General features: G+C 39.1%; 1 protein-coding gene across 2 annotated transcripts in view; it reads left to right on the top strand.

The window, feature by feature from the left end:
• Positions 1–24895, top strand: part of lmnb2 (lamin B2) — a 52558-nt gene that overhangs the window by 15789 nt on the left and 11874 nt on the right. For both annotated transcript variants that reach the window (XM_069927999.1, XM_069928000.1), the window contains exons 2-7: positions 8263–8419; positions 9773–9898; positions 10688–10858; positions 12782–12907; positions 13882–14102; positions 24657–24870. In XM_069927999.1, coding sequence (XP_069784100.1) covers positions 8263–8419; positions 9773–9898; positions 10688–10858; positions 12782–12907; positions 13882–14102; positions 24657–24870 — 1015 coding nt within the window. The remainder of the gene's footprint in view (positions 1–8262; positions 8420–9772; positions 9899–10687; positions 10859–12781; positions 12908–13881; positions 14103–24656; positions 24871–24895) is intronic.

The raw sequence follows: 24895 nt of genomic DNA, 5'->3' as shown, positions 1-24895 counted from the left end.
CCAAAGCGATTGCCCAGTCTGTGTCCAGTCACTCCGACGAAGGCCACAACAGGAACACCAGATTCAGTAGATGATTTCTGCAGATTTGCAAATGATGTTATCTTGGCATCTACTGTCATGCCCCTGAAGATCTTGTCTTTCAATAAGATTGCCCCTTATTTCTGAAGTCTGAAGAATATGGATTGTTGTGAACAATCCTCATCTCAGAACTTGGCCTAATGGATATCTTCAGAGTCAAATACCAATATATAAAATTGTGCTCAGATGAGACCCTGTATAATTATAACAATGTTTCCCTCTTTCTATAGTCTTCCCTTTTGTGCCAAATTTGTCTTCCTAACGACTTTTCTACAGTGGTGCAGTGACAGTGAGAAAGGATGCAGTTTAAGTATATTGCAAGAATGGAATCCTAAAAATGGAACTTGGCACTTGCAAGTTGGGAGGGGGGTGGGGGGGAAGGAGGTTGATAATTTATCCATGTCCTCCATCAGTCATTGGTAAATTGGGAGTTGACAAAACTTCTGTTTGAAACTGATTTGAGATGTTGAACTTGGATGTGATTTGAGGTTTTATCTGATTGGGAAAACTGCCAAAAATAATTTTTAACCTTTAAAAATTGCTGCTCCTTTGCAATAAACTGAAATCCTAGGAGGAAAAGTTTAGATTTTAGCATTGTTTGGATGGTCTGGGGGCAATTGTTTGAATGGTCAATTTTATTGGAATTTCTCAGGCATTACTTTGCTCCAGCTATGTGTTAAGAATAAGTTAGCAATCCAAAACCCATTTTGGGAAATTTTACTTGCTTGACCTCTACTGGAAGAAACTTTCTTTGGCACCTATCTGTCCTGATCTATGAATGTGAATTAGAAATAATTATTTAATTATGATTCTTGTCTTTCTACAAGTGCTGAGACATTTTAAATAACTGTTATGCAATAAGTAAGAACCAATCTTGGGCAGTTGCTAAGTGTTTAATATTCATTAAAAACTACCAAAATGGATTATTTAATATAAAAAGTAATATTGCTTTTTTTTTCTTTGGCTTGGCTTCGCAGACGAAGATTTATGGAGGGGTAATGTCCATGTCAGCAGGCTCGTTTGTGGCTGACAAGTCCGATGCGGGACAGGCAGACGCGGTTGCAAGGGAAAATTGGTTGGTTGGGGTTGGGTGTTGGGTTTTTCCTCCTTTGTCTTTTGTCAGTGAGGTGGGCTCTGCGGTCTTCTTCAAAGGAGGTTGCTGCCCGCCAAACTGTGAGAGGCCAAGATGCACGGTTTGAGGCGATATCAGTCCACTGGCGGTGGTCAATGTGGCAGGCACCAAGAGATTTCTTTAGGCAGTCCTTGTACCTCTTCTTTGGTGCACCTCTGTCTCGGTGGCCACTGGAGAGCTTGCCATATAACACGATCTTGGGAAGGCAATGGTCCTCCATTCTGGAGACGTGACCTACCCAGCGCAGTTGGATCTTCAGCAGCGTGGATTCGATGCTGTCGGCCTCTGCCATCTCGAGTACTTCGATGTTGGAGATGAAGTCGCTCCAATGAATGTTGAGGATGGAGAGGAGACAACGCTGGTGGGAGCGTTCTAGGAGCTGTAGGTGATGCCAGTATAGGACCCATGATTCGGAGTCGAACAGGAGTGTGGGCATGACAACGGCTCTGTATACGCTTATCTTTGTGAGGTTTTTCATTTGGTTGTTTTTCCAGACTCTTGTGTAGTCTTCCAAAGGCGCTATTTACCTTGGTGAGTCTGTTGTCTATCTCGTTGTCGATCCTTGCATCTGATGAAATGGTGCAGCCGAGATTGGTAAACTGGTTGACCGTTTTGAGTTTTGTGTGCCCGATGGAGCTGTGGGGCGACTGGTAGTCATGGTGGGGAGCTGGCTGATGGTGGACCTCAGTTTTCTTCAGGCTGACTTCCAGGCCAAACATTTTGACAGTTTCCGCAAAACAGGACGTCAAGCACTGAAGAGCTGAGGAGTCACGTGATGGAGTAGTGGCCGGACGGTGAACTCCAGCCCTCTCCAGAAAAGTCGGGAAAAACAAAGAAAAACACAAAGGCACAGAAATACAAGTTAAAGAAAAGTGAGTATAAAGGTGGAAAGAAGATGGAGACAAAAGGAGAAAAATCAAAATCAACGGAAAGAAGAGAGGAAGAGAAGACAACGGAGGAAAAAGGTGAAGGCCTTACCTGTCCGAAGAGGCCCGCTGTGGAGAGAGGAGCCCACTACCTCAGGTCGGTAGAAAAAGAACTACAACAATGGCTCACAGAGCCGAGTAAAAGTGCGCAACCGCGCATGCGCGACTCCTCACCGACGGGAGGGGGGACCAGCTGGGGAGTCGATCTCCACAGCCGGCAACGGCAGCTGCAGAACACCTGCAGCAAGAAGAGACCACAGAAGACAATGGAAACAAGAAAGAAGAGGAGGAAAGGGCATCAAAGAAACAACAGATGGCCAACCCAGAGAAAGAAGAAGAGGAAGAATACAGTGAAATAGATAAAGGGAAAGGCAAGGTAAAGGATATACTTGCTCTTGTTAGAGGATACATGGAGTCATTTAAAGAATGGCAAACACAGGAATTCAATGATTTAAGAAAAAGAATAAACAACACAGAAAAAAAAAAAATAAAATGGATATGACCTTAACAGAAATGGGGGGAAAAAAATGGACAAGATGGAAGAACGGGCAATAGCAGCAGAAATGGAGGTAGAAGACTTAAAAAAGAAATTGGAGGAATCTAATAAAAAAACTAAAGAGACACAATAATTACGAGCCCAAAAAATAGATATAATGGAAAATTATAACAGAAGAAATAACATAAAGATAGTGGGCCTTAAGGAAGATGAAGAAGGCAAGAATATGAGGGAGTTTATAAAAGAATGGATCCCTAAGGCCCTAGGATGTCCAGAACTACAGCAAGAAATGGAAATAGAAAGGGCACATAGAGCATTGGCCCCTAAACCACAACCACAACAAAAACCAAGATCTATTGTAGTAAAATTCCTAAGATATGCTACAAGAGAAAAGGTACTGGAGAAGGCAATGGAAAAAGTAAGAGAGGGCAACAAACCACTGGAGTATAAAGGGCAAAAAATCTTCATTTATCCAGATATAAGCTTTGAACTCCTAAAGAAGAGAAAAGAGTTCAATACAGCAAAAGCGATTTTATGGAAGAAAGGATATAAATTTACACTGAAGCATCCTGCGGTATTGAAAATATTTATTCCAGGACAACAAAACAGACTGTTCTCGGATCCAGAAGAAGCACGAAAATTTGCAGAACAATTACAAAAATAGACTGAGGGATGAAGACGGGTAATGAGAGCAAAAATGATCACGATTGATATGTATGTGGGTAAAGACAAAATAGACTGAGGGATGAAGACGGGTAATGAGGGTAAAAATGACCACAATTGATATGTATGCGGGTAAAGAGGTATAAGAGTGAATAGAGACAATGGGCATACGTGAAAGTATCTGTAATTAGAGGAAAACATGGATAGTATAGATAAGAATTAATAAGGGAAGGTAAGGGAATAGAGAGAATAAGGAGGGAATTAAAAGAGTGACCTTTGTGACATATAAAAAGTGAAATCTTTTCTGTGGGGGGCTGGGTGGGGGAAAAGAGCGGTCACTGCAAAATCAGTTGACGCTTGCGAGTGGATTCGCAAATCCAAATGGAGAAGGGAGATGTGGTTGTCCGACAAGGGATAAAGGACAACTCAGGAGGGGAAGGGGAGATTGGGGATAAAGAAGATAGAAATAGGAGAATAAGGAAAATGTTGGATGTTGTAGGAATGTTGTCTGGTAAAGAGTTGAAAATAAGAAAACAGAAATGGAAAAGGAGGAAAGGTAATGATGGAAAAACGGAAAGAGAAGATAAACAAAATATAAAATGGCTACGCTGAACTATATGACTCTAAATATTAATGGAATTCATAACCAAATTAAAAGGAAGAAACTACTAAATTTACTGAAAAAGGAAAAAATAGATATAGCATTTGTCCAAGAAACACACTTAACTGAATTGGAGCACAAGAAATTAAAGAGAGATTGGGTAGGACATGTAACAGCAGCATCGTATAATTCAAAAGCAAGAGGAGTGGCTATATTAATTAGCAAAAATGTACCATTTAAAATAGAAGAGGAAATAATAGATCCAGCAGGGAGATATGTTATGATAAAATGTCAGATATATTCGGAGCTTTGGAATCTACTTAATATATATTCACCTAACGAAGAAGATCAAAAGTTTATGCAAGATATCTTTTTGAAGCTAGCTAATACACAAGGGAACATATTAATAGGTGGGGATTTCAATCTGAATTTGGATCCAAATATGGATAAAACGGAAAAAAATTAACAGGAAGAACAAAGTAACCAAATTTATAATTAAATCAATGCAAGAAATGAAACTTGTGGACATATGGAGGAAACAAAACCCAAAAGAAAAGGAATACTCATACTACTCGACTAGACATAAAACATACTCAAGGATAGACCTATTCCTGTTATCAGCCCACATTCAAGGGAGAGTTAGGAAAACGGAATATAAAGCTAGACTATTATCGGACCACTCACCCCTGTTATTGGCAATAGAGCTAGAGGACATCCCTCCAAGAATGTATAGATGGAGATTAAACCCCATGCTACTTAAAAGACAGGATTTTAGAGAATTTATTGAAAAACAATTAAAAATGTACTTTGAAGTAAATATGGAATCAGTGGAAGATAAGTTTATACTATGGGACGCAATGAAAGCATTCATTAGAGGACAAATAATAAGTTATGCAACCAAGATGAAGAAGGACTATAATCAGGAAACAGAGCAGTTGGAAAGGGAAATAATAAACATAGAAAAAAAATTAGCAAAAAAGGAAGATACAACCAAAAGAAGAGAATTGGCGGATAAAAAAATAAAATATGAAACATTACAAACATATAAGGTGGAGAAGAATATAATGAAGACAAAACAGAAATATTATGAACTAGGTGAAAAAACACACAAAATCTTAGCATGGCAGCTTAAGACAGAGCAAACTAAGAAAATGGTATTGGCAACAAGGAAAAAAGACAAACAAATTACATATAATCCAAAAGAAATTAAGGAAAACTTCAGAGAATTCTATGAACAATTATACCGAACTGAAAACGAAGGGAAAGAAGGGAAAATAGATGAATTTTTGACTAAAATTGAACTACCAAAACTACAAATAGAGGAACAAAATAAATTAACAGAACCATTTGGAACAGTAGAAATACAAGAGATAATAAAAAATTTACCAAATAATAAGACACCAGGAGAGGATGGACTCCCAATAGAATTCTACAAAACATTTAAAGATCTAATAATACCGCCCCTCCTGGATGTAATCAACCAGATCGATGAGACACAAAACTTACCAGATTCATGTAAAACAGCAATAATTACAGTGATACTAAAACAAGGGAAAGATCCACTCTCACCAGCGTCATATAGACCAATATCTCTGCTAAACACAGATTATAAGATAATAGCTAAACTATTAGCAAACAGATTAGCAGAACAGGTACCGAAAATGGTAAATTTAGACCAAACTGGATTTATCAAAAAAAGACGCACAACAGACAATATTTGTAAATTTATTAACTTAATTCATGCAGTAGAAGGAAATAAAACACCGGCAGTAGCAGTTGCTTTAGACGCAGAGAAGGCCTTCGACAGAGTAGAATGGAATTACTTGTTCAAAGTATTGCAAAAATTCAGTTTACCGGAGAAGTATATTAATTGGATTAAAGCATTATATGAGGGACCGTTAGCAAAAGTGACAGTAAATGGACAGGTATCAAAGCAATTTAACTTAAGCAGGTCAACGCGGCAGGGATGCCCACTATCACCATTATTGTTTGCGCTAGCTATAGAACCACTAGCAGAATCGATAAGAATAGATAATAATATAAAAGGAATAAAAATAAAAGACAGGGAATATAAAATCAGTCTATTTGCGGATGATGTGATAGTGTACTTAACAGAACCAGAACTATCAATAAAAGAACTATATAAGAAATTGAAGGAATATGGAGAAGTGTCGGGATACAAGATAAACGTAAATAAAAGTGAAGCAATGCCTATGAATAACGCGGATTTCTCAAAATTTAAGGAGGAATCCCCATTCAGATGGCAAACGCAGGCAATAAGATACCTAGGTGTGCAAATAAACAAAAATCTAGGCCAATTATATAAACTCAATTACAATCCACTAATGAAAAAATTACAGGACGATTTAGAGCATTGGAAAGAGCTACCACTAACACTGATAGGAAGGATAAACTGTATTAAAATGAACATTTTTCCAAGGATACTCTACTTATTTCAGGCATTGCCAATACAACTGACAGAAAAATTCTTCAAAGAGTTAAAGAAAATAATAAGGAGATTTTTATAGAGAGGGGGGAAACCGAGGATAGCACTAGATAAATTAACAGAATGGTATAAACAAGGAGGCTTACAATTGCCAAACTTCAAAAATTATTATAGAGCCGCACAATTAAGGTACCTATCAGATTTTTATCAAACAAGGGAAAAACCAGACTGGACGAGACTAGAATTAGATAAAATAGGGGAAAAGATACCTGAACACATTATATAAATGGGACGAAAAATTGGTACAACATAGAACTTCTCCAGTATTACACCATCTCCTCAATATATGGAAGAAGATGCATGTAGAAAGAAATAAAATAAATTATCAAATACCAAAACTAATATTGACGCAAAATAAGCTACTCCCTTTTACAATAGACAACCTTTCCTTTAGAAAATGGGAAAAAAAAGGGATTAAAAGAATAGAAAATTGTTTTTCAGGAAGTAGATTCTTATCCTTTGAACAAATGAGAGATAAGTACAATATAACTGGAGATACAGCACTGGCATATTACCAACTGAGATCCTACTTGAAAGATAAATTAGGAAGCAATTTGAGTTTACCAGAGGGAAGTAACCTTGAATATGTGATTACAGATACAATGTTAATCAAAAGATTTATAACAAATATGTATATCAAACTGCAAGAAAAGGAGAATGAGGAAACAAATGGTAAAACTAAACAAAAATGGGAACAAGATTTAAATATAAAGATAAAAAAGGAAACATGGGAGAAATTATGTTCTGGAACGATGAGAAATACAATAAATACGAGGATGCGTATGATACAATATAATTGGTTACACAGACTATACATTACACCGCAAAAGTTAAATAAATGGGACCCAACAGTATCTGATAGATGTTTTCAATGTAAAAAAGAAAGGGGAACAACAATTCATGCAATCTGGACATGTGAGAGAGTAGAAAAATTTTGGGATGATCTCAATCAGATATTAAATAAAATAACAGAAAACAATATACCAAAGAATCCAGAGATCTTTCTCCTAAGTAACATAAAAAATAAAGAATTTGGAATTGACTTGGAAGATGCACAAAAAAGATTTGTCAAGATAGCCCTAGCCGTAGCAAAAAAATGTATTATGTCAACCTGGAAATTGGAAGATAATTTGAAAATACAACAATGGTATATAGAAATGAATAAATGTATTCCATTAGAAAAAATAACATATAGTTTAAGAAATAATATTGAAATATTCGAACAAGTATGGGAGCCTTACATTAAATACAATAGCGAAAACCTACCGGGAACAAACATTACCTAAGTTGATGGAAGGAGAAGAAAAGAAAAGAATGGACTCAGTAGAATTTCTGGTGTATTTTTGTTGAATGACAACATTGTCTGACTGAATTAATGCAACCTAGATTGTATTCCTAAAATGGATGAGGGGGGGGGTGGGGGGGAGGCTTGGGAGGAGGGGGGGGGGGGGAGAAAAAGTCACTGTAAATGTGTGGAAAAGAAAAAGTGTATATCATGGCTATTGTGATTTATGGTGTGAAAAAAAAAGCACTGAAGAGCTTGCTCTGAATGGGCAACTAAAGCGGCATTGTCTGCAAAGAGTAGTTCACGGACGAGTTGCTCTTGTGTCTTGGTGTGAGCTTGCAGGCGCCTCAGATTGAAGAGACTTCCATCTGTGCGGTACCGGATGTAAACAGCATCTTCATTACTGAAAAAAATATTGCTTTAATTATAGTAGAATTGTTTTGTTCTCTGTCTGCAAATTTAGATTAAAATTGTCATGTTTAGTTAAACCTGAAAATAAAATGTGCAAAATAATCTTTTTGACAAATTTCTGTATTTTAAGGACATGGTTATATTTATTGAAATCTTTTCAACAGTTACAAGAAGAAAGATAGTGACTTGGCATCGGCTCTTGCTCGGTTGAAAGATTTTGAACTGACATTTCACAAAAATGAAGCGGCACTTAACACTGCTCTTGGTGAAAACCGTCGTATGGAAGCAGAGATGGATGATTTGCGGTCACAGCTTGCTAAGGTAAAGTACTGTACTTGAAATTTTTTCTAAAGGGATCTGTGTAAAATGTGGTGTGCCATGGTATTTAAAATTTTGCGCACACTTTTTCTCGAGCTTTGAATTGTGATTGGACAAGTTTTCCATAAACGAAAGATGGATGTCATTATCTGCATTTAGTATTCTGTAAATTCTTGTTTATTCTGTAAATATTAAATATGTGGTTAAAGTTGCAATTTTTTCAATTTTCATTTTAAAGAGACCAAGAACTATTGATCTCAACATTCTTGCATTACTAGTCAAAATGTTGACATTTGCGGAGGTGCAACAAGCCTCTAACCAAACAATTGTTTTTTTTCCGTACAATTTTAATAATTGGTCGTACAAATGAAATTTGGTGATCTAAGATAATTAATGTTGATGGCACTGTGGTGTTGGCAGATTCACAGATGGAATGCTAATCTTGTAGAGTGATATCACAGTCACAACCTTGCATTCAATGTCAGCAAAACTAAGGAACTGATTGTGGACTTCAGAAAGGGGAAACCAGGGGAACACAAACTAGTCCTCATTGAGGGGTTAGCATTGGAGAGGGTAAGAAACTTCAAATTCCTAGCTGTCAACATCTCTGAAGACCTATCCTGAGTCCATCATCTTGATACAATCAAGAATATAGCCAGCAGTTGTATTTTGGGTATTTGAGGAGATTTAGTATGTCACCAGAGTCTTTCAAATTTCTACAGATGTACTGTGGAGATCACTTTGACTGATTGCAATGCGCAAACGATAGGAACAAGCTGCAGAGTGTTGTAAAATTGGCCATCGCTGGCTTCACTCCATTAGGACATTTTAACAGACGTGGCCTCAAAAAAGCATCTTCTATCATTAAGGTTCCTCACCATCAAGGCCCTGCCCTTTTCTTACTGTTGTCCTCCGGAAGGAGGTAGTGGAGCCTGAAGATGCACTGAATGTTACAAAAACTGCTTCTTCCCCTTCGCTGTCAGATTTCTGAGCAGACGATTAATCTATGGGCACCACCTTTTTCTTTTTGTAGTCATTTTTTTAAAAATCTTGTAAATATGGATTTGTATTTAGTGATTTTATATTAAAAAAAAATTTTTGTACCCTCTTCTGCACAATACTGCTGTTGCAAAGCAACAAATTTTGACTTTTTCATAACAAACCTGGTTTTGAATTTTAAGATTAAAGCTTTATCTTGCAATTACTATCCATTGTAGCAGTTTTAGATGATTGAAAGAATACAGTAGCAGAAGAGTTGTTTTGGAACTCTATTGACCTATTGAAAATTATTTAATCCTACATTTTTTTTGTATATATTATCAAATACACCAAGCAGTTAATTTTTCTTCCATTTAGGCTGAGAGCTCCCTGGCTGCTGCAAAAAAACAATTGGAAGGGGAAACATTGATGCGAGTCGATTTGGAAAATCAATGTCAGAGCCTAAATGAGGAACTGGCATTCAGGAAAAATGTGTTTGAAGAGGTATGATTATTTGGAATTTCATCTTTTAATTGCTAATATTTTAAAACATTTTTAAAATTCTGCTATTAGTAAATTTATTGTATTGTCAAGTAAATTAATCCTTTCTGGAGTAGGGGATGTTTGTTTGTAATAGATTAAAAAAAAAAAAAAATATATATATATATATATATACACACATATATATATATACATATACATATATATAGATAGATATACATATATATATATAAATAGATAGATATACACATATATATAGATATACGTATATATATATATATATAGATAGATATACGTATATATATAGATATATTTCCACTATCCTTAAATTTCAAGGCCTCTTGGAAATTTGGAAGCTTAAATTTTTTCTTGCATGTTCTATTTAGTGTTCCATCACACTTTTAAAGTAAATAGTAAAATAATAAATTTTCCATAGATTCAGATTGGACTAAAGGGGATGCCTGAAATGAGGCCCAGTCAGTATCAAGGATCGTGCCATACAGAACCAGGTTGAGTTTAAGTAGAATGTTGGAACCAAGCTTGAGCTATGTTGGGGAAAGTGGCAATTATCTGGTTCCAGATGTTGAACAATCAGGATTTCCAGTATAGAAATTTGTTGTAAATCAAATAATTTATCTTTTTATTCTTGCAAGATTAGCAATATGTACAATTGTATAAAGCCTCACTAATGTTAAAACTAACTGATCCCTTGTATTTTATACTGCTCCTTTCATTTGCAAACTGCGTTTGAGTACAAAGCCAGTCAAAATGATCATTAATCTCTTTATGTAGGAAGTGCGTGAAACTAAGAAGAGACATGACCGTCGAATAGTAGAGGTAGATTCTGGGCGCAGAGTTGACTACGAATCCAAATTGGCAGAGGCTCTTCAGGAGCTGCGGAAACAGCATGAAGATCAAGTGAAACAGTATAAAGATGACATGGAGCAAACTTTCCAAGCCAAGGTAGCTGAATGTAAACTGTGGTGCTGTTGGATCATTGAACTGAAAGTTACTTTAGAGACAGTCTTGCAGCACAGAAACAAGCCCAGCTTGTGCAAGTTGAACAATGTCTTTCTGCTTTAATCCCACACCTGCATTTGTCCCATGCCCCTCCCACCCATGCAGGTTTCTTAAAGGTAACTAACATACCTGCTTCTCTGTCTGGCAGCTCATTCCATATGCCCAACACCCACTGAGTGAAGACCTGTCCCCTCACATACCTTATAAAATCTGTCCCTTTGTCTTAGATTCTCCTAATCTAGGAAACATCACATGATTTTCTAGAACTCTTTAAGATTCCCTCAACTTCTTGTACTTTAAAGAATGGGACAACTTTTTGGATTCTCAAGATGATGCAACTTCCCTCATCCTGGCAACAATTGTAAATCTCTTCTGTTTCCATCTTTATAACATCTTTCCTACAGTTACATGACCAAACCGGTATGCATTATTCTAAGCATAGTCCACTAGCACATGGTACAATTTCCACATGATATTCCAGTGCACTCTTCACAGCTGCCTTTAAAAAGTTGTGTATTTACACCTCTTGGGTTCCTCTGCTTAAGTCTATAAGCGTTGTTAACAGAATAAGCCCTACCCTGGTTCTATTTGGCAAAAAGCAACACCTCATTTTTGAGTTGAACTGCACCTGCCATTCCATAGTCCAGTTCCCTGTCTGATCTAGATCATGATGTAGACCCGGGTAGCTGCCTTCGCTGTCCACGTAGTACTAATTTTCTTGTCAGTAGCAAGCTCACCTTGCCACAAATGTTCTTGTCCAATTTGTGTATACTGTATTATAAAAAGCAACAATCCTCAAGGATCTACTGCAACTACTCTGACTTAACATTGAGCTACAGTTTATGCTGTCTAGTTGGTCTATCCTGTGTCCCCTCACCTTTCATACCAACCTACCATGTGGGACCTTATCAAACTTTAGTAAAATCCATGTAAATGACCTCCAATGTCTTACCCTTGTCTACCTTTTTTGTCTATGCTTCAAAAATGCTTTCAAGTTCATGAGATTGTTTCTCACTCACAAATCCATGCTGGTTCTCTTTTGATCTTTTTCCCCTGGCTGTCCAAATGTTGAAAATTCTATCTCAAAATCCTCCCTAGCAATTTTCCTACCTCTGTGTAGTTAACCTGGATTATTATCTTCCCATCCTCTGGTCTGCTAGAACTACTTCTGTCCTCATTGATGAGTTCAAATGTCTGACAAGCACCAACAATTCAATCGCCAACAATTTCCTTCTGGCTCTACACCTGCTGGAGAGGATTCTGAGAGAGAATTTGGATGATCAAAGGAAAATGAAGGATAGCTGGCATGGATTTGAGCATGGGAAATTCTCTTGTGAATTTGATAGAATATTTGAAGAGATGATAAGAGAGACGAGGGCAAGGCAGTGTTGATATTTTTATGGATTTTAAGGACCTGAACTGGAGATTTGTCAGCCCTGACACAATCCAAGACTGTTAATACTTTTGCTACTGATGCATAACATGCCCTAGGTCAGGGGTAGCCAAACCACAGCTAGCGAGCCATGTGTGACTCTATAAGATATAATGTGTTGCTTGCAGAAATATGTTGGGTGAGACAGGAGTTGAACAAGTTTGTGTTAACAATGGTAGTTTTAATTGGCGTTGCTTGCATTCATGTGATGTGGCTTTCAAATATCTGAAGTTTATCCTGTGTGGTTCTAGCACTGAGCAAGTTTGGCCACCCCTGCCCTAGGCTATCTTTAGTTACCTAACTTGGATTCCATTCATGCTTGTCCTGTTGCACAATAAACACATTCACAAAATATTAATCTAGGATCTTCACCTATTTCCTCTTGAATTCCAGCTAAGTTGTTTGATTTTAATGCATGCTTTTAACTTTTATAGTTGGAAAATGCTAAGATAGCATCTGATCGAAATGACAAAGCTATTGGAACAGCACGGGAAGAACTCCAGGAGGCATATCATAGGATTGAAAGTCTCAGTTATCAACTTGGAACCCTGCAGAAACAGGTAATTTTATCCATGTACGGGTGGTTGTCCTTTTATCTGTGATCCTTGGGACAGGATACTTGGTATTTGGGTTATTCTGGATTATAGAATTAAAGCGGCAGTGGTACAGATTCGCGCAGAACATATGCCCTTTTAGAATGCTGCCGCCTTGAAGTTGGCTCAAGAAGCAATGGCTGTCTTCGTTACCCATAATTTCCTCACTTGGAAATGCAGAGTGGTTCTAGCTGCATGAGGGATGCATTAAAACAGAGGCTCACCCCACTGGGCTCCACTGTGCCCTTGCATCCACCTGGCTTGGCTGCCATTGGGCTACTTCCCATCATCTGGTCCCTCTGCACTGGGTTGGCTGCCAGGGGGCTTCCCATCACCTGCTCCTCCCACTGGCCCTGTTTGCCCACCTGAGTCACACTGCTGCCTGCTCGTCATGCTAATCTGTATCGTTTCAATTTTAGTATATGTGCTGCTGAAGTGAGTGCTGTCTGCTCGCCGCCTGAGTTGCGTTCTCTCCTCCCTCTCTAGAACACCTGAAAATATACTATTCATGCAGCAAAAATGTTCAGTTTTTGACTTTCAGAATCAAGAATAAAGGGATAAGGACCTGTATACTTTTTTGGTATGGGTAAATGGTAATGGTGAATTAAAAAAAGAATGTTGTGTTTGCACTTGATTTGTCCTCCCCCAAAAAGGCTGGATTTATTGTCATTATTTAAGTAGGCTCCTCTGAGTAATTGGCTTTTTAATCCTATTTTGCGCATTGTTATGAAGTCTAAATTGGAGTCTTATGCACCTTAGCTTTGTGTTGGCCCTTGTATTCTTCTCTATTGAAGTTCTCATGTAGTGCATTCCCAGGAAAACTCATTGTTACTGAGAAACTAATAGATCCATAACCATTTGATATTAAAGAGCTCTTAGAGGTACTATGATAATAGCATTAGTCATGACTATTTTGTCATCTTAATTAACTTCCACTGTAGTCTGCTGCTTCTGAGGCCCGAGTTAGGGAGTTGGAAGAGCTGCATACAAGTGACCGTGATAAATACCGTAAAATGCTGGAGGCAAAAGACCAGGAAATGGCTGAGCTGAGGGATCGCATGGAGCTGCAGTTGCAAGAATATGAGGATCTCCTGGATGTCAAGCTGGCCCTTGACATGGAAATTCAAGCCTATCGCAAACTCTTGGAAGGTGAAGAAGAGAGGTATGCTGCAGCAAGAAGCTGCCTTGATGCTGGTGTTTTAATGACTTGTTACTGAACTAAATCTTATTTGGAAGATCTCTTTGTAGAAGAGATTCTCGTTATTGTATTTGCTTTCAATAGTAGTTATTGGTAGTTAAATAAGCCAACTGAAATAAACTGGCAAAATTCTGAGGAAATTTGCAAAGACAAGTACAGTTAGTCCCTGATTTGTGATTTTTCGAAGTTACAATGGTTTGAATCTGTTCTGTACCTTGAATTTTCAATGTCTCTCCACAGCCCCATGTCGGTCCCCACACCATTCCCACTGCCCTATTTTGATTTTGGACATCCGATAGGAGGATTGGAACATAACTTGAGGACTACCTGTACTGAGGAAGTGACTGACTGAAGATCAGTAGAAGCAGTGGGGAACAATGAAGGATTAGAAGAGTAGCCATTGAAGAGGGGAAAAAAGCAAGGGGAGTGTGCATACCTTGAAGAGACTTAATTTTACAACTAAACTGCCCAAAAAAAAGCAAGAATGTAGTTGTTGTAGCTTAGAGTAAAAACAAATAGCTGGAAGAGTTCAGTGGGTTGATCAGCATCTGTGCAGGCAAATGTTTCAGCCAAGACCTAGTTCTGATGTAGGGTCTCAACCTGAAAGTTCATCAATCCCTTTCCCTCTACAGATACTACTTACTCCAGCTGTTTCTTTTTCGCTCTAGACATGCAGTATCTGCTATTCTGGCTCCAAAAGAAATAAGCTCGTGTGAAATGTAAAGAGATAGTGTGAATAATTTGGTCTGAATTTACTTAAGGAAATGTAGCAAGTTGAATTTCATTTGTATATCTTCAACTGTAAGGCTCGTCAACTGAGCTTGGAATATACGTGCATGTGAAGTTTCCAGATTTCTGCGTTTTTTTTTAATTGATAGCCCGCATTTTTAAAATGAGTTCCATGTTTTTCACCTCTTTGCTCGCCAGCACTATTGCCTGTACAGCTGTGATTGGCTGTCCAATTGCACACTTTCTGCTCCCTTATCTTTGTTTAGATCGATGGTGCATGAATAGCATGGTGAGAGGTGAGCTGGCATGTGCGCCTGTGGGGCCAGGGCAGGTAAGTGCAGTGAGTCGACACATGGCCTCTGAGGTGGTAGGAGTAGGTTCGGGTAACTCTGGAATTTCAAGACTGTCTTAACTGAAATTCAAGCTGCAAGGTTTGTGAGGAGGAAATCCTGAGCCCACTTTATGGCGCTGGGGAGTTGGCCTGCGAGGGTCTGTGGGTGAGGGAGGTGATGACTGTCCTGTGGAAGGAGCCTCTTGCCTTCCAGAAGTTTGGGGAGAGAAGAGAAGGTGAGAGTTACAGAATCCATAGCCTCTACGTGCTGGGCATAGGACAGGATGGCTCTATTTAGAGTTCTGATGCAGGGGTGGTAGTTACTGCCTGGGGATTAGGTGCAGATTGGGAAAGGGGTCCTGCCTGAAGATTGGGTTTGGGTTGAACATAGGCTCAGTTTGGGGATTGGGGGCAGGTGAAGTTACTGCCTGGGGATTTGGAGAAGTTGGGCAAGGTGCACGGGTTGGCAAGTACTGCTTGGTGTCAGAAGAATCAGACACTGGTTTGAGCATAGGTCAAGCAGGTACTGCCTGGTGATCTGAAAGGGGCTTGGATCTGGGTGCAGATGGTAGTGTCTACCTAAACAAAATTGATTTTGTTTAGAGTTGCTTGAAAATGGTAATTTTATGTGTACATTTTCAGAAATTTTCCAACTGGGGGATGTACCCCCTTGATCCCTGCTGTACGCTTCAGCTCTTTCCTTTGACTTCACGCATGTCTGAATATGTGTGTATACATATAGAACAGCACTGGAATAGCCCCTTTGGCCCACAGTTTGTGCTGAAATTGATGCCAAATTTAGATTAAATCACTTTTGAGTGTACAGATAGTCCTCAACTTAATGAAAGGGTCGTGGATCAGTGTGGGGACTGATACAGTGCTGTTGGGAGACACTGAAATTCGAAGTATGGTACAGATTTGAACAATTGTAACTTTGAAAATTTGTAAGTTGAACTATCTATACATTATCTATATCGCTCCATTCACTGCATGTTCATGTATCTAGAATTCTCTTAAATTCTATTATTTGTCTGTTTCCATCACTACCCTAGCAGTCCATTCCTGGTACTTTTTTTGTGGCTTATGCATAGAACATTACAGCATTGTATAGGGCCTTCAGCCCATGTATATACCCAACCAAAAAAAGCCCTCCTGGCCACATTACCCACTATCTTTATTTCATCCAAGTGGTTGTCTGTCTCTTAAATACCACTATTGTTCCAGCTGCCACCACCCCCCTGGCAATGCATTCCAGGCACCCACAAATCTCTACAAAAAAAAATTGCCCCTGACATCTCCCCAAAACAATTCTCCCGTCACTTTATACAGATGTCCTCTGGTGTTTGCTACTTGTGTTCTGGGGGGGAAAAGCTGCCGGCAGTCTACCTTCTTATGCTTTGCAGAATGTTGTAGAACTCCATTAAATCGTGTCTCATCCTTTTCGCTCCCAAGAGAAAAGCTCTAGCTCTGCTAACCTTGCCTCAAGATTTTCTTCCCAATCCAGGCAACATCCTGGAAACTCTACTCTGCACCCACTCCTTAACTTTCACACCCTTCCTGTCATGAGACTTCAAATTCAGATTTATTTCCCTTCCTCTCTTAAATGTATGTTCATTGGCATTTGACATTTTTTACCATGTATGATTATATATCTTATCTGTACCCCTCATAATTTTATTAATTTCAATCAAATCTTGCCTCAGCTACTCCAGAGAAAACAATTAAGTTTTCAGGCTCTTCTAGGCCTGACATAGGAGCAGAAATAGACTATTTAGTTCATTGCCATTTAATCAAGAGCTGATCAATTTCCCCTCTGCCCAGCCTTCTCCCCAGAATCTTTGATGCCCTGGTTAATCAAGAATATATCAATTTCTGCCTTAAATACATCCATTGACTGCCTCCGCAATCACCCGTGGCAACCAATTCCTCTGGCTAAAGAACTTCCTTTGTGTTTGTTTTAAGTGGATGCCTTTCAATCCTAAAGTTATGCCCTTTTGACCTCGACTCTCCCACCATGGAAGACAACTTTTCTACATCTACTCTTGCTTGCTCCAAATTGAAATGTGTAGCAGCAGTTACAGCCTTGATGCAAAACCTTGGAAGATGTAAATTTTTAGCAGTGTTGCGTTTCACTGTTATACCTCTGTGTTTTGGTTGTGAAATTTGGGTGCAATGGAGAGAGTATGGGGAAGGAAGCAGAGTCCGAATTGATGTGGGAAGATGCTGAGAGGTTTGGTAAAGATTTTGAAAATGTCTACATTGTGACAATTTTTAGAAATATTTTATTTAAAGTATTAAAATAATGATACATAATCAGAAAATCAAATGATACATATCAATAAAAAACACTGTGTGTAGACACACTACCCCCCTCCTACCTACCCTCCTCCCACCCACCCTATCCCTCCCCCCCCATACTGTTTCCTAAACCTCTCCTAACCAACTAACCTAAACCCTGAAGAACAAAGAAAAAGAAAGGAAGGAGGTATAAACCACACTAACATAGTTACCATGGATTAGAGTAACACAATGGCCGGAGAATTCAAAATTTTAAATCCATATATTCTAAGGGTTCCAAATTTTCCTGATTTTAATAAATAAATAAATAGATAGATAGATAATTATCACATAAATTATACATTATTTTTCAATAGGGTACAGGATCTCAATTCCATTATGCCAGCTATGTAAACTCCAATCTCTCATTTTTCCAAATAATTGCTAAACATTTTCTGGCTACAGCCAATGCTAGTCTCAAAAATGCAACATGAAACTTAGTTAATCTCAATTTCAAACATGTAAATCTGAAGAAATTAAATTGTTTTAGATGTCATTGTTTTACATTCTACTTGGCTATGTGATTATGGTAAAACCTCATTGGATGTGACTTAAAAGAACTTTTAGAAGGTATTTTTAAGGTTTAATTTCCATTGGATCCATCAGTATTTTTGTTAGGTAATATTGTGACAATTTCCATGAACTAGAGAAAAGTTTATTTTGTGTGTGGGGGGGGGGGGGGGGGAGTGTAAAATAGTATGCTGGAACTAAGAAGATGTAAAGGCAGAGCAATTAACATAAAAGTTTGTCATTTGGACCAGGGTTTGAGGTATGGTGATGGGCAAAAATATCTCAAAAATAGAATAATGTTTTTAATTTTTTAAAATTACACAATGCAGGTACTGATACAAGAGCAGAATCTTGGAAATGTTCAGCAGCTGAGGAAAGGGATAGTTGACATTTCAGATTGAGAGTCTGATGAAATGTTTACTGTTCTAACATCTTTTTAAAAATTGAGACATCCGGTCATTTCAGCACAAGAATCCCTGCCACCCAATTTACACCAAATTAGCCTACAACCCCAGTACTTTTCAAATGGTGGGAGGAAACTCCTCCCCTCCCCCCACCCCTGGAAAACCCATGCAGACATGGGAGAATGTACAAACTCCTTATAGACTGTGCAGGATTCAAACCCCAGTCCCAATAGTTGGCGCTGTAAAGGCCTTGCACCAACCGCTAAGCCATAATTTTTAATGTGTCCTTAAATAGTACACAAATAAAGTTAATAATTGACATTGAATTTGGATGTGATTTGTTTAGTTCAGGGCTTCAGTGAGGAAAATGTTTTAATAGGCAGTCTGTTGATTCAAGAGTTGGAATTGGATTGCTTGGTTCAATGTTGCAGATAGCAACGTGAAGATTGGCTAGACAGAATGGGGATTGGTGCTGGAGAATGTAAGAATTAATTTTTGTCAGTAATTTAGCCTTCTTAAAAAGCAGACTGCATTCTGATGCTGGATTCAAAATGGAGATTATCATATAATTTTATTGCACTGGAGAGGATACTGTGAAGAATCACTTGGATGTTACCTGTGATAGACTCTTAATTTACCAGGAGAGAATAGAAGTGCTAGTTTAAAAATTCAAATTCTGCTGGAACTCAGCAGGTCCCACCCATCCATAGGACATAAAGATGTATAACCATTGTTTATGGCCTAATCCCTTTGTCAAGGAATTTCCCTGCCCCATTCCCATACTGACATGTCCGCTCATGGTCTCGTGCATTGCCAAATGGTGACCACCAGCAAATTGGAGGAACATCATCTTGTATTCCACCTGAGCACCCTTCAACAAGATGGTGTTAATATAGACTTCTAGGGTTTTGTTATCCCCATTTCTTTCCTTCCCTTTCCCTCAGAAGAGAACTCTTTCCTGCCCTTCTATCCATGACCAATTATTACCTGTTGACCTATGCTCCTCTCTTTCCCCACCCCCCCCCCCCCCCACCCAGACATTTTATTCAGAAGCCTGACTGGTTTTTGCTCATACCTTGACTAAGGGCTCAGGCTGGAAATGTTGGTTATATTCCTCTTGTGGACACTACAGGAACAGAGAAGATGGAGATGCACAATATTCAGGAGCATGGGCTGAACATTGAGTAGATATGATCTGAGGAAAATAAAATATTTTCACTTTGAAGATGGTTAGAATCTGGAATATATAACCTGAGGAGCTAGTGGAAGCAAAGAATCAGTATTTTTTTTATTCAGAGAAGCACTTGAATTGCCATGGCATTGGAGGCTATGGAGTAAGTGTTGGTAAATAGGATTAGTATAAATAGTGTTAAACAAGAAAATTTGCAGATGTGCTGGAGTTGAGTTCAATATTCAACTGTGCTGGAGAAACTCTGGGCACATGGTATTCAAAGAAAGTAAAAGGTACAGTAACTAACTTTTTCATCAGGAATAAAAAAAAATGACTGAATCAAAAGGTGGGGAGGGAGGAGCATGAGTTAACAGGTATGAAAGAGTAATGGGTGGATACAGGTGGGAGGTTAGAAAAAAAGTTGAGAGGTGACTTGGGAGAGGGCTTAAAGGTTATAAGTCTCTGGTAAGTGTTGGGAAGGAAGAGGGTGGGAAGCCAAAGAAAAGGAGTGGGGAAAGAGACTGGATAAGGAGGAGTAACAGAAATTGGACGTGGGAAATTGCCAAGTATATGGTGTGTTCTTCCATTTTTGCACTTTGCCTCGATTTGGCTGTTTGAAGCCATGGGCAGATTTGTCAGAGTGGCAATGATGTGTGGAATTAAAATGGTTTGCTACTGAATGATCCTTGCTTTTGCAGTGGATAGTGAAGGTGCTTAGCAAAACAATTTCCTAGTTTTCATCCAGTCTCCATGATGTAGAGGAGGCTGCACTGGGAGCACTGCATGTACTAAATACAGATTCACAGTGAAGTGGTAAGGGAGGAGGTCGAAGTGCAAGTGCAGCGCTTGTGATCACAGAAGTAGGTGCTAAGAGATGATTTTGTAGGAAGGTATGAGTGGTCAAGGAGGGGAGAGATCCTTATCCTAGGAGAGGTTCTGTTGCAGGTGGTAAGATGTGTGTTGGGTGTGGGGGCTGGTGGGATGTACCAATCTGGGTAGATATTCCCCAAAAAAAATCAGCTAAAAGTAGTTAACAAAATTATCAGCAACATCCGAGAAAAAGCATGAAGTGAACTAGTACAGATAGTCCCCACTTTAAGATGGTCTGACTTTCGAATTTTCGAAGATGCAATGGTTAGAATCAGTACTTTCATTTTCGGGTTCTGATGTATACTTGTGATATGCAGGATGCTACTCTCGCACAATTCTGGGCAATGACAGCACTGCATAAAAGTAACGTACGCACTTACTCAGCCACACTTGCAGTCTTGGTATTCAACATTTCATTTTTATTAAAAAAAGGTAAGTTTTTTTTTTAAAACTTTTGAGTTCCTGAACACAATCCCATCATAAATTGAGGACTACTTGTATAGTGTGGATTGTGTTGGTCTTGTGACCTCCCGTCTAGAACCAAGTTAGAAGACACCTCAGTCAAGGGTTAGATTTGTCGATCTGTGAGGCTAATGCGTGATTGGCCCTTGCAGCTGTTCGTGTGATTTGTCCTCCAGGTGCCTATGGTTAGATCTGGCAGGCTGGAGACCAGGTTCATTTGATGTACTTGTTAGTTGTAAGTAATTTGCTATTTATTAGTGTACTGTGATTAGAGGGGAGTGGGTATTGTGTGTTTAACCTATGAGTTCCTGATTGGCAGTTGAGAATTTTTAGTAACAATGTATTTGCACCTGATGTACAGTTATTTGTGTATTATTCTTGAAGAAAACTGAGGTCCTCCATCAGCCAGCTCCCCACCATGACTACCAGCCCCCCCACATCTCCATCGGGCACACAAAACTCAAAACGGTCAACCAGTTTACCTATCTCGGCTGCACCATTTCATCAGATGCGAGGATCGACAATGAGATAGACAACAGACTCGCCAAGGCAAATAGTGCCTTTGGAAGTCTACACAAAAGAGTCTGGAAAAACAACCAACTGAAAAACCTCACAAAGATAAGCGTATACAGAGCCGTTGTCATAACCCACACTTCTGTTCGGCTCCGAATCATGGGTCCTCTACCGGCATCACCTATGGCTCCTAGAACGCTTCCACCAGCGTTGTCTCCGCTCCATCCTCAACATCCATTGGAGCGCTTTCATCCCTAACGTCGAAGTACTCGAGATGGCAGAGGTCGACAGCATCGAGTCCACGCTGCTGAAGATCCAGCTGCGCTGGATGGGTCACGTCTCCAGAATGGAGGACCATCGCCTTCCCAAGATCGTGTTATATGGCGAGCTCTCCACTGGCCACCGTGACAGAGGTGCACCAAAGAAAAGGTACAAGGACTGCCTAAAGAAATCTCTTGGTGCCTGCCACATTGACCACCGCCAGTGGGCTGATATCGCCTCAAACCGTGCATCTTGGCGCCTCACAGTTTGGCGGGCAGCAACCTCCTTTTTTTTTTTTTTTTTCCTGATTTTTTTTTCTTTTTATTTATTTATTTTTTTTTTAATTTTTTTATTTTTCACACCATAAATCACATTAGCCATGATATACACTATTTCTTTTCACACATATACAGTGACTTTTTCTCCCCCCCCCCTTTCCTCCCAAACCACCCCCCCACCCCCCCCTCTCATCCATTTTAGGTATACAATCTAGGTTGCATTAATCCAGTCAGACAATGTTGTCATTCAACAAAATTACACCAGAAATTCTACTGAGTCCATTCTTTTCTTTCCTTCTCCTTCCATCAACTTAGGTAATGTTTGTCCCCGGTAGGTTTTCGCTATTGTATTTAATGTAAGGCTCCTATACTTGTTCGAATATTTCAATATTATTTCTTAACCAATATGTTATTTTTTTCTAATGGAATACATTTATTCATTTAAATTTGGTAGTTTCTTCCTTTTAATTTGGTTATGTATTCCATTAATATTTAAAGACATATAGTTCAGCGTAGCCCTTTTATATTTTGTTTATCTTCTCTTTCCGTTTTTCCATCATTACCTTTCCTCCTTTTCCATTTCTGTTTTCTTATTTTCAACTCTTTATAAGACAACATTCCTACAACATCTAACATTTTCCTTATTCTCCTATTTCTATCTTATTTATCCCCAATCTCCCCTTCACCTCCTGAGTTGTCCTTTATCCCTTGTCGGACAACCACATCTCCCCTCTCCATTTGGATTTGCGAATCCACTCGCAAGCGTCAACTGATTGTGCAGTGACCGCTATTTCCCCCCACCCCGCCTCCCCCAGAAAAGATTTCACTTTTCATATGTCACAAAGGTCCCTCTTTTAATTCCCTCCTTATTCTCTCTATTCCATTACCTTCCCTTATTAATTCTTGTCTATACTATCTATATTTTCCTCTAAGTACAGATACATTCATGTATGCTCATTGTCTCTATTCACTCTTATACCTCTTTACCTGCATACATATCAATCGTGATCATTTTTACTCTCATTACCCGTCTTCATCCCTCAGTCTATTTTTGTCTTTACCCACATACATATCAGTCGTGATCATTTTAACTCTCATTACCCGTCTTCCTCCCTCAGTCTATTTTTGTAATTGTTCTGCAAATTTTCGTGCTTCTGGCAGCAACCTCCTTTGAAGAAGACCGCAGAGCCCACCTCACTGACAAAAGGCAAAGGAGGAAAAACCCAACACCCAACCCCAACCAACCAATTTTCCCCTGCAGCCGCTGCAACCGTGTCTGCCTGTCCCGCATCGGACTTGTCAGCCACAAACGAGCCTGCAGCTGACGTGGACTTTTACCCCCTCCATAAATCTTCGTCCGCGAAGCCAAAGAAGAAGAAGAATTCTTGGTTAGTCTGTGTGAATGTTTGCCCTTTTGTGAATTCCCTGTATGTAAATAAAGACCACTGTTCATAATGTGTCCAGCCTTGTTTCTCTTTGGAACCCATCAAACCCAATTTGAACATAACTAGTTAATTGGAATTGGTCACTAGAGCTTTGTAAACCCAGTCATTCATGACCATACCAGGGGGGAAATAGATTTTCTTAGTATGGCCAGAATAGACTTGCAATGTATTTGAGAGTTGGATTTGACACTGAGTGAAACCACTCGAAGAAAGTTGAAGAATGTAGACTTGCTTTAGGAAGGGCAGTGAATTTGGGAGAAAGGACTGGGGTGGGGGGTGGGGGGGATTGAAACTTCCAAAGATGGAGCATTTGTTCAAGATTAGTGACAATGTTGGGATAGATAGAAAAATGGAATGTACACTTTGAATGAAGGAGAATATGCAATAGTATGTGATGACTCAGGTAGGATGATGGGCCTTTCAATTATGCAGTTTTAAGTTGTTAGTAGAAATTTAAAGCTAAAAGAAAGATTTGATAAGAGTGCTTGCCTCCACAATGTCCATTACTTATTTAAAAAGCTAATCCATGCTGTGGGGGAAAAGAGTCTACAGTTTTTGGCGGGGTGTGGGGGGGAGGAGAGCAGGTGAATAGTGACCTACCAGTAGAACCAGATGGATTAAAGTTGGTGCCAAGTGTCCCAGCTGGTATTAACCTGGGGTGGAACAAGTGGTATAACATATTTGTGATGTATATTGTTGTGGGTCCCCCAATATTATTTTGTCGAATCCAGTAGATTTCAAATTTTTTCACCCCTACACTGTCTTGCTTATCACAGACCACCTTTAACAAACCTGTTGAGGGTGCAGGAGGGGATTGGTGAGCTTGAGCCCCTTCCAATATCAATTGCGCTTTATTTATTTATTTATTTTTGAAAATTATTATTTGGTGGGGGACTGTTTTGATTTTAATATTTGGTATTGTTGCAATTTGCCAGTCAATACTAGTCTAGCTCACTGAACCAAGTTTTTAAAAATGATTAGAAAAGGAGGGTTAGATTTCTTGTTTTATCTAGTTTTTCTGGGTGCATTGTACAACACAAGTGAAAGTTGATCCATGGGAAAAGAGCAAATATGTATGTAATCGTATGTTTGAAATCTTCAAAGGCAGCAGTCAACCTGGGGTAAGAAAAAAAACAGGATCCTAAGACTATTGGTAATTGCATACAGACAATGAAGATTAATGTAATTTGTGCTTTTTTGTTCACAGGTTGAGGCTGTCACCAAGTCCCTCCTCTAAAGTTACAGTATCCCGTGCTACATCTAGCAGTGCTGTTCATACATCTCGCACCAAACGAAAGCGTGTAGAAATGGAAGAGCCCAGAGAAAGCAGTAGGCAAACACACTCGAGCAGTGGCTTGATCAGTATTGAGCCATTTGACCTTGAGGGAAAGTTTGTCTGTCTCAGCAATAGTTCTGAGAAGGTGAGGACCCAGAAAACTTGTGCAT

Source organism: Narcine bancroftii, chromosome 3 (assembly GCF_036971445.1).
Source record: "Narcine bancroftii isolate sNarBan1 chromosome 3, sNarBan1.hap1, whole genome shotgun sequence".
Taxonomy (NCBI): Eukaryota; Metazoa; Chordata; class Chondrichthyes; order Torpediniformes; family Narcinidae; genus Narcine; species Narcine bancroftii.
Note: the sequence above shows the minus strand (reverse complement) of the source record. Positions and strands in the feature narration are given on the sequence as shown.